We start from the raw sequence: 9578 nt of genomic DNA on the forward strand, positions 1-9578 counted from the left end.
AGTGAGAAGAATCTTGAGATATGCGAAAGCTACATCACATTATGAACTCCTTTATGAGTATGGCAAAGCTATAGATGTTCATGGATATACAGATGCAGATTGGGCAGGTAGTTCTTATGATAGAAGATCTAATAGTGGCTATGCTTTCACATTGGGAAGTGCAGTGGTGAGTTGGAGTAGCAAAAAGCAACCCATAGTTGCTTTATCTAGCACAGATGCAGAGTATAGAGGAGAACCTATGGCTGCATGTGAGGTGGTACAACTGAAAAAGATTCTCAAAGATTTGGGACATCAATGTGATGGGAAAGTTGTCATACATTGTGACAACATGAGCAGCATACAATTAGTAAGCAATCCAGTCTATCATGCGAGGACTAAACGCATAGAGGTCCACTATCATTTCAACAGGGATAAAGTTTTGGATGGACAGATAGAGTTGACATATGTGAAGACTCAAGAGCATGTTGCATATATCTTTACCAAACCACTTGGTAAAGAGAAGTTTGAGTACTTCACAGACCGGCTTGGAGTACATGAGATGGATATGGTGACCTTCAGGGGGAAGTGGTGAGAATCAAAGCTCATCGGGATTTGTTGGATAGCGGTAGCATGTGGACACTAGTCTAGCAGTGTGTGTGTGGACAATAATGGTCGTGTCTAGTTGGCCAAGTGTGTGGACATTAGACTTAGGTTATTTCAGTGTGAACTTATCACTAGGAAAATGTGCTGTGTTTTGTGGAGTGAAATGAAGGAAAGCTATGGCCACATGTGTGTGGACAATAATGGCCGCGTCTAGCTGGACAAGTGTGTGGACATTAGACTTAGGTTATTTTAGTGTGAACTTATCACTAGGAAAATGTGCTATGTTTTGTGGAGTGCAATGAAGGAAAGCTATGGAGCTTCTCTATCATATATGTGTTGATGGTTTGAGATAATGAGAACTAATTAGGGTGTGTGGACAATAATGGCCGCGTCTAGCTGGACAAGTGTGTGGACATTAGACTTAGGTTATTTTAGTGTGAACTTATCACTAGGAAAATGTGCTGTGTTTTGTGGAGTGCAATGAAGGAAAGCTAGGGAGCTTCTCTATCATATATGTGTTGATGGTTTGAGATAATGAGAACTAATTAGGGTTTGCCTCTTTAACCTGGTGTCTATCTCCTCTCTCTTTTTGTTGGGCTATTTTATGCTAAGTGGGGGTGATATTCAGTTGCATGCTTTCAATGATTCCAATTAGGTTGGATGTTATGGCATGAGAGTGTCCACTAGTGGCTTTTGTTTTTATCTTGGTGATTCATGTATATCATGGCTTAGTAACAAGAAGCTAATAGTGGCCACTTCAAGCTATGAAGCTGAGTATCGGGTAGCTTTTACAGTGTTGTGGAGTGTGTATGGCTGAAACGCCTTTTGGCAGATCTTGGTATTAGACATCACTCTCCCACCTCCTTTTTCACTGATAGTAGCTAGAGTGCATTAACTGTTGCAAGGAGCCCAGTGCTTCATGCGTATCATTATGTTAGGGAGAGGCTTATTGTAGGAGAGATTAGCCTAACTTATGTCTCTACACATGAAAATGTTTCATGCTTGCACATTGAGGTGTATTATCATTATGTTAGGGATTGTCGGGGAGGTTAGCATGGCTTATGTCTCTGCACACAACAATGCGGCATATATGTTCAGGAAGGCTCTCTCACATAAGAGAAGTTTGAAGCTTTTCTTAAAGCGCTAGGTTTGATTACCATTTGGAGACTGATCAGCCACATGGTCCTTCTACATGTTCACATCATCATTATAGGGGGTTGTAACCATTTATATGCTAGTAATGTGTGGATTGTAATGTGTGGATGTAGGCTAACAATGGGCTAGGACACTTTTTCCCTCCTTAGGAGAGTTTTTCCCCCGAGCATGTGTACACACTCTTATGATGTGTGTAAGTAACCTTATCATGTCACTTCACTTATAATTCTCTCATTCTCACTACTTTAAGTGTTGTGCTTCTCTCTATCTCAGCTTGCTTCGTAACTCCTTACTTTATTACCCAACCATCAATGCTCATGCTTTAATGATTAATATCTTTTCTTTTTAACCCTAATCATGTTGAGTCCCTTACCATTTGGAAATCATAGCTTATGTCCTCCTTTGTCTTGTTTGCCCTTTCTTCTTGATAATTTAGCGGACTATCCTTATCCTATTACAACATGAATTGAATTGATTTAGACTTACTATGAACCTTTTGGGGACCGATTTGGGTATGTTATTGACCCCTTCTACTATGGGTTTGGCTCCCCACAGAGCCGCCTGATTTGAGAGTCCTTTTAAGGTGCATATTGTCATGTTTACCCAAAGCCCATGGCCCCCTTTATATTCCCTTTCATACTTCCATGGGGAAACTCATAGCTCCATAGCCCCTTTCCAACCATTGTTATTAGTAACCCATTAAATGCCATTGTTTCCATACATGGCCTAACACATTTGACTAGGACTTAGCCAAGGACTTGACGCTTGGAGTATTGACTTTTTGCGTTTAACCAGTCTCCATGCACATTCAATGTTTTATAAAACATTTTTTATAGCTACAAATGAATGTGGTGCTAGATTTCTTTTGTATATACAAATGAATGTGGTGCTAGACTTCTTTTAAAGCATGAATTAAGGTGCATACATGTGAAAGGACTAGTTAAAACTTTGCATGCATAAGTGGGTTGTAATTTTGAGAAAGAGCTTTGTCTACAATGGGGAAGTGATGGTAAGGTAGGTAGCATATGCTAAAAGGAAGGGTGTAGGACAGATATAAAGAGGATAGAGTGAGAAAATGGGAGTTACAAAAATGTTTTTAAACCTAACATGATAAATGTCCTATTTAGAATATTTTGATAATAATATCTTTCTTTTTGGAGAATATACATAGATATATAGGGAAGTTGCAGGAGCCACTTCCATGTTGTTCAAGGTTAGAGCCTTAGAGATAAAGCTTGCCCATGATGCTGTTGGGGTGGACCCATGCAAAAGAAAGAGATGGTGAAAGTTTTAGGTGTATATGACAAGGTGTATATGACTTCAAAGTTTTCAAAATTGGAGGCCTAGAAGGTCAAGAAATCTGACCTTCTTTTGAAACCTAAATGTTAAGGGTGGGTTTCCTTTGAAGGTGAATGGGGCTTGAAGCCCAATGCAACCAACCTTCAAATTTCAACTGTGTTTTTGAGAGAGAGAGAGAGAGAGAGAGAGAGAGAGAGAGAGAGAGAGAGAGAGAGAGAGAGAGTAATAGGCACATAAGGGTTGATGAGATAGAGGTGTTTTTAAAAAACCCTATATATATCATGATTAGTTTCATTAATATCCCATGTGGAAATGAGTTGTTCTTAAGTAATAACTATAAACCCATGAGGTAGAATATTTGAACCCATGATGGCTTGGGAAAGAATTGGAGAGAGAGAGAGAGAGAGAGAGAGAGAGAGAGAGAGAGAGAGAGAGAGAGAGAATAAAGTCTAGAGAAGGCCAAAATGACCTAAGAGACCAAATACATATTGAAAATCTTGAGTTAAATCTATGCTCTATAAAAGAAAATACTATACTAATTTACTAGTATAAAAGAAAAACTAATCTACTAGTATAAAAGAAAAAAAATACTAATCTAATAGTAAATCTACAATGTAAAGCAGAGAGAGAGAGAGAGAGAGAGAGAGAGAGAGAGAGAGAGAGAGAGAGAGAGAGGGTACCTGCAGATTTAATGATTGCCAATTGACAATGTGACAAGGAATTAGACCCAAGAGGAGTTCTTGAGAGTAAACCCCTAGAGAGAGAGATGATATGTGCAAATTTTAGGGTAGAAAAATCAATTATTTTTTCAAGGTTTTTTTCACTTCTTGACGTAGAAAAATCAAGTGGATCTTGCCTTTTATGAAACAAATAACACTCACTTTCCAAGTCCCATGCCCATGCTCTCCATCTTTGTGCAACTAACACACACACACACACACACACACACACACACACACACCCACCCACCCACCCCACACACGCACACGCATACACACATGCACACACACACACACACACGAACACAAAGCAAGCTAGTAAGATGTGTTCTTTGCATAAAAATCATGCCTTTTCTCTCTCTTTGCAAATCTTAGTTGGGCTATGCTATGTTACACACTCCCTCTTTCCAAGGCCTAATTGAGTCACACTCTCTCTCTCTCTCTCTCTCTACCTACTAAACATTATATTCCTCTTAGCATGTGGATTCAGGAGCATGGGGACAGCAAGTTTGCTGTAATCTCATTTGTGTGTGTGTGTGTGCTGTGACCTAATATTATCTTTTTTCATTGATGGTTCTTATGGACTCTTGGATTCTTGTTCCTTTTTATGCCCTTGTTGAGTGAACAAAGGCTAGAGGGGAAGGAAGGGGGGTTTTTTTTGGGTTGGTTTTGGAGAGAGAGAGAGAGAGAGAGAGAGAGAGAGAGAGAGAGAGAGAGCGATGGAGTCTGTGACCATGTGGCAACCTTAGTTCACACATTACCTCAATTAAAACGGACACGCAGGTAAAAAAAATTGAGGGCCTTCATATAATATGGTGGCAATAGGTGTTTAAGGAAAAAGTGCATGCATCTGAGATCTCCCTTGTTCATATTCGTCGCGACAGGGAGTGTCCTCAATCCATCTCCGAGGTCACCCTATTTTTAGGAAAGGGTTCCAAGATTCACGACCTAAGTGTGTAAAGCCCCTCATATGAAGGTTTGAGATAGCAGCCACCTAACTTCAAGGAGCAACCATAGAAGAGAAAAGGGCTAATGGGTCCACAAGAGGGTGGGAAATGTGTGTGTATGTATTATGTGCAGCACTTGTGGTGGTTAGGGACTAATTCAAGGGTTTAGAGGTGGTTAGGTTAAGTTAATGGAAGCAAAAGAGTACTAATAAGTAGTTACATGGGCTAATGTAAGGTTAACTAAGACGAGTATATACTGCCTTCTTCTCCTTATTTTCCATCCTCCTCCTACTATCATCATCATCTTCATCTTCATCTTTAGAATTCATTGGGTCTGTGCAAAAGAGCTCACCCACACATCATAGCTTCCTTCCTCCTCCTCCTCCTCCTCCTCCTCCTCCTCCTGTCCCATCTCTCCTTATTTTCATTACTGCACAAGCTTTCTTCTACACGTCTCTGTTCTGTGCCCTTCATCTCCGCGTGCCATGAGGTGCCTCCCTTCATCTCTCTGTGTGTGGATTTGTCTCCCCTTTTTGGTTTTCTCTGAATTCTGTAATGCACCGTGTTTTTCTCTGTGTCTGTGTGTCTGTTGCAGCAAGCAGTTCTCTCTCCCGATTTGTTAGCGCACTTGTATTAGAGCCTGTAATCTTCTTTTAATCTCCGTCCTTCCTGTGTAGATTTCTGCGAAGATTTAAGAAAACCAGTCTCTTTTGTAACCCATTTTGCAGGAAGTTTCTATGTCAAATTGGGTGGTGTTTATTTGGTCAATTTCAGTTATGGGTTAAACTAGGAAGTTATTTTTGTTTTCCGATTTTGTGAGATTTATGCATTAGGGCAATGTTGTCCTGCAGAAGCAATTGTTTTGGCTCTTTTTGTGTAGATCAGTGCTAGATTGTTTTGGGACTATTTTTATGACTCTTTTTTTTTGGGGTTGGTTTTTGTGGGTGGTGCAGAGAGCAGGTGCCTGTGGTTCTACCTTCTGTAGATAGAAGGAAAGCAAGCATCAATTTGAGTAGAAGAGAAGAAAGTAAAGAAACCATTTTCCACCTAAGCAGAGAGAGCAGAAAGTGGATGGTGTCTGAGGGCAAACCTGTGGATAAATTTAGGGGTGTGGTTGTGGGTAGCAGAGATCATAGAGTAGAGAAGAAGGCGAATGCATCACAATCTACTTCAGCAGAGAAGATGAAGAAAGAGGACCTGAAAGAAGAAGAAGAGGAGGAGGCTGCAGCAGCAGCAGCAGCGGAAGAGAAAAAGCAAGAAAAAGATGATGAAGAGGGAGATTTGGGCAAAGATAGAATGAAGAACAAAGCCTCCTCTGCTGGTGAAGGTGTTGTTTTACTTCAATGGGGCCATAGAAAGAGACCTAGATGCAGTAGAGTGGATAATCATCATCTCAAGCATAGTAGCTTGCCTGATGAATCCTCTGTCTTGTCTAGAAAAACTGTGAGAGTTAAGGCGGATAAGGTCTCTGTTAGTGCTCTTGCATCTAAAGGGCCGCCCAAAGCCAAGAATGGGGTGGTTGGAGGGAGAGAGCGCCTTCCACCGCTGCCCGCAACAGCCGAAGCACATGCAGATCCAGAAGAAGGGAGGAAGAGGGTGGAAACCCTCAGAGGGGGAACACTTGAAGGAGTCAAGGGGCAGAGGGGAACCTCATCAGAAGGGATTAAGGGAGGGCACTTGCATGCCCCTCCACATACCCATAAGCAAGACCTACATCCGCCCCACGACAGCAAGTCCCGCACCTCACCCGACCACAACACAGATTCCCCAGACAGAAGTGCGACCGCCAACGCTGGCGGCAATGAGATCACCACCGGTATGATTGAGTTTGACTGGCCCAAAATCCTCATCTCCTTGTCTAGGAAGGAAAAAGAAGATGATTTTCTTATTATTAAGGGCACCAAGCTTCCTCAAAGGCCCAAACGTAGACCCAAAGCAGTAGAAAAGGCTCTCCAGGTAAGTCACCTCCTCCGCATCTCAGCTTTTCATGCAATGTTCTGATTTTGTTGTTCTCATACATCTATGCATTGCAAAGAAAGGGTTATGTTTGGTTGATTGGTCGAGTGTGGACCCAAGCTTTCACCTTGTCAAGAAGATGGTAATGTGTTGCTGAAGTATGGGTTTGTCTGTTGGATATTATAGTATTGCACTCCGGGGAGCTGGCTTACTGATCTGTCACGTGGTCGGTATGATGTGAGAGAGAAGAAATGTGTTAAGAAGGTAAGAAAGCTGCCAGCTTCCCCCTAATAAGTAGTGTAACCCAATTAATCCAGTTCAATGATGGTTCATTGTTTGTAGTAAGCAAGTTGTCTTTTGCTTGATATTGAAGTGTGGTTTTTGCAGAAACCAAGGGGCTTGAAGGCAATGGAGAGCATGGACAGTGATTCAGAGGGAGCCAGATAGACAGAAGGCGGCCGATGATCCATTTATTCGTTAGATCCTGCAGATTGGGTTGGAATTTTACTTGCTGCAGATCGTGTTCGGGGTTACCTGAGAGCTCCTTGTTAGCAATGGTATGCATGTGAGTTTAGGACTGAAAGCTTTTAGGACATTGTGAAGTGCTAAGCAAAACTTACATGGCCTTTCCAGAGCCTGCAACCCATGCTATATAGCCTCTCCCACAGATCAAATCTGTTCTATAGAAATTTGTAAAATCCTCACATTAAGTGGCCCTTTGAACCATTTGTACCCACGGAGTTGCTACCTCTCATACTTTTGGCCAAAGTTACTGAATTTATGCCACTATGTTGTGTGGCTTGATCTTGTTAGTTTTTTCTTTGCTGACATCCTTTTCAATCATTGCAATAGAGATGTAAGGCTTTTTATATTGAGAGCATTTCAAAGAGTGTTGGCAATGTATATCTAAAATTTGGGTTGTGCATTTGGTCCAAACAGATCATTTGCAGTCGTTCTGCTAACACAACTCCTTCAAAACAACTGTGTTGAAGGTAATAAGGTGCACCTTGATGAAGGATGCATTATGTGATGTGATCCATTATGCCTTGTTTACTGACACCATGACTTGATCAGATAATGTTACTTGTCGACTGCAGGGATTAAGGTCCAAATCATTACTGTGTGCCCGCAGCATGGACTTCTTGATAATGGAGCAAGTCCTTGCAAACCAAGGGCGTTTTTGTGTACGGTAAATGAGGAGGATGCGATCACATTTGTTTATTGTGTGATGCAATTTTCAAATAGGAATATAATCTTGTCATCCATTTAGGCTCTATGTTCTTGTGTAGCGGGTTATGAATTTAGTGATTGAAGGTCTATTTTAGAGGTGGTTTTTTTTGTCAGTAGAGACTTTTTTTCAAATTATTTGAGAGTAAATATACTATATTAGATTCCCGGGTTGGAACTTGTGCCTCCAGCTGCCACCGGGAAAGGGCCCTGCCAAGAAGTGTAGACAGTTGAAATTGGTGTTATAAAAGTATCAGTGGTGCTCAATATCCAGTGAGTTTCACTTGGAACAATTTCTTCTGTGTTCTGTGTTTTTTGAGCATTATACATAGCTAGGTGTCATGGTTTGAATTTACACCTCCTGCCTGGGTAGTGTGGTATGAGAGCCACATGGCCAAGGGCCCACCGACAATATTCTGCGAGTTTCCTAGCATACTAATGTGAAATTACGCTACCGATTCCTGTTTCAGCTATGGTGGTCTTTGTGCTCTTCCTGAAGAACTGTTAAAGCGTTATTTCATGTGTTCACTACAATCCATTATTGGAAGCCCAAGTATGTGACGGCAGGGAATGTGGCTGTCAGTTGGACATGGAACTGGCTCCTGGCCAGGCCATTCCCACCCTCTTTTTCCCATGACCTGATCACTGGAGCGCATTAAATTCCGCGGATGGCTCAAATGGAATGATAAACTAGAGATGGCTTTGTGCTGCTGCATGTGTTGCCAATGTTAATTAACAAGCTTGTTGATGATCTTCACATTTCCAAGCTGGCATGTTTGAGAACAAATTTGTTGATACCAACAACTTGCCATGTATCATTCATGGTATGAATTGGTGCATACAGGTGCAATATGAATGCTACACTTTTTTACCTGCAAGCCCCTGGGCATGACATTGGAGTTTCTATGTTTGTAGAGAATGTTTGGCATTCAGTGCAAGCTGAAAGGAATGCCAAAGTTTGTTATGTTTTTAATAATTGAATATGTAAAATGAACTGTTGGGTGGAGTTTCTGGGAAGCTTTCTGGGAGCTATGGTATGGTGAAATGGTTATCAGGACTGGGCCGAGGTAATGGCCGACGTGCACTTGCATGCCATCGCATGTGCGCGCAATTTTGTAATGTGGTTGGGAATTAATTAGTCATGGGAAGGTGGACCCTTGAAATGAGAGGACATGCATGTGTCAGCATACTTGGGGGGGAAATCAAGAGAAGAATTTCTCTGTAAGGAGCCAGAATTTGTTATTGAAAGAGGGATTTCTTTGTAAAGGGCATGTCTTTGTTATTGAGAGAGAGAGAGAGAGAGAGAGAGTAGAAGGATGTTACAAGGGGGGGCTGAAAAAGAGTACAAGGATGTATTTTATAATTTTGTAGCTCCACCCATATTTATCCATTTGGCCTAATGCTGCTGATGTGGAAGCTCTTCATTCGCTTAAAGCAGAGTATAGCATAAAACCTCTAAAATTTACACTCAGAAACCCCTAAAATACAGAGAGTATAGGCTAGTCATTCTAATAAAGGTATTTACACGCAAAACCCCCCAATTTTTGTCAATTTTAAGATCTCCAAATGTAGGGTTTAAAGATAATTTGACTTTTTCGAGTGTTACAAACACACTAAATTTGCATTATGTAAAGATATATTATGTCAATCTAATATATATTCTCCTAATGGGCGACGTGTACTCTACTAATGC

The 9578-nt window shown here is 41.2% G+C and overlaps 1 protein-coding gene across 5 annotated transcripts; it reads left to right on the forward strand.

Annotated features, from left to right (window-relative positions):
- Positions 1 to 4941: 4941 nt before the first annotated feature.
- LOC147636381 (uncharacterized) lies at positions 4942 to 9151 on the forward strand. 5 transcript variants are annotated; one of them, XR_015266523.1, is made up of 7 exons: positions 4942 to 5192; positions 5656 to 6658; positions 6845 to 6922; positions 7046 to 7215; positions 7598 to 7650; positions 7756 to 7847; positions 8006 to 9151. XR_015266523.1 is itself a non-coding variant. In XM_086801821.1 (4 exons), exons 1-4 carry the CDS (start codon positions 5188 to 5190, stop codon positions 7103 to 7105), a joined length of 1146 nt encoding a protein of 381 aa, XP_086657947.1. In that variant the 5' UTR covers positions 4942 to 5187; the 3' UTR covers positions 7106 to 7526. The 5 variants fall into 5 exon arrangements, 1 of the variants encoding a protein (XP_086657947.1); XR_015266524.1 differs by having other exon boundaries at positions 8049 to 9151; XR_015266525.1 differs by having other exon boundaries at positions 8356 to 9151.
- Positions 9152 to 9578: the final 427 nt, after the last annotated feature.

Source organism: Cibotium barometz, chromosome 8, assembly GCF_041138505.1.
Source record: "Cibotium barometz isolate CiBa-2024 chromosome 8, ASM4113850v1, whole genome shotgun sequence".
Taxonomy (NCBI): Eukaryota; Viridiplantae; Streptophyta; class Polypodiopsida; order Cyatheales; family Cibotiaceae; genus Cibotium; species Cibotium barometz.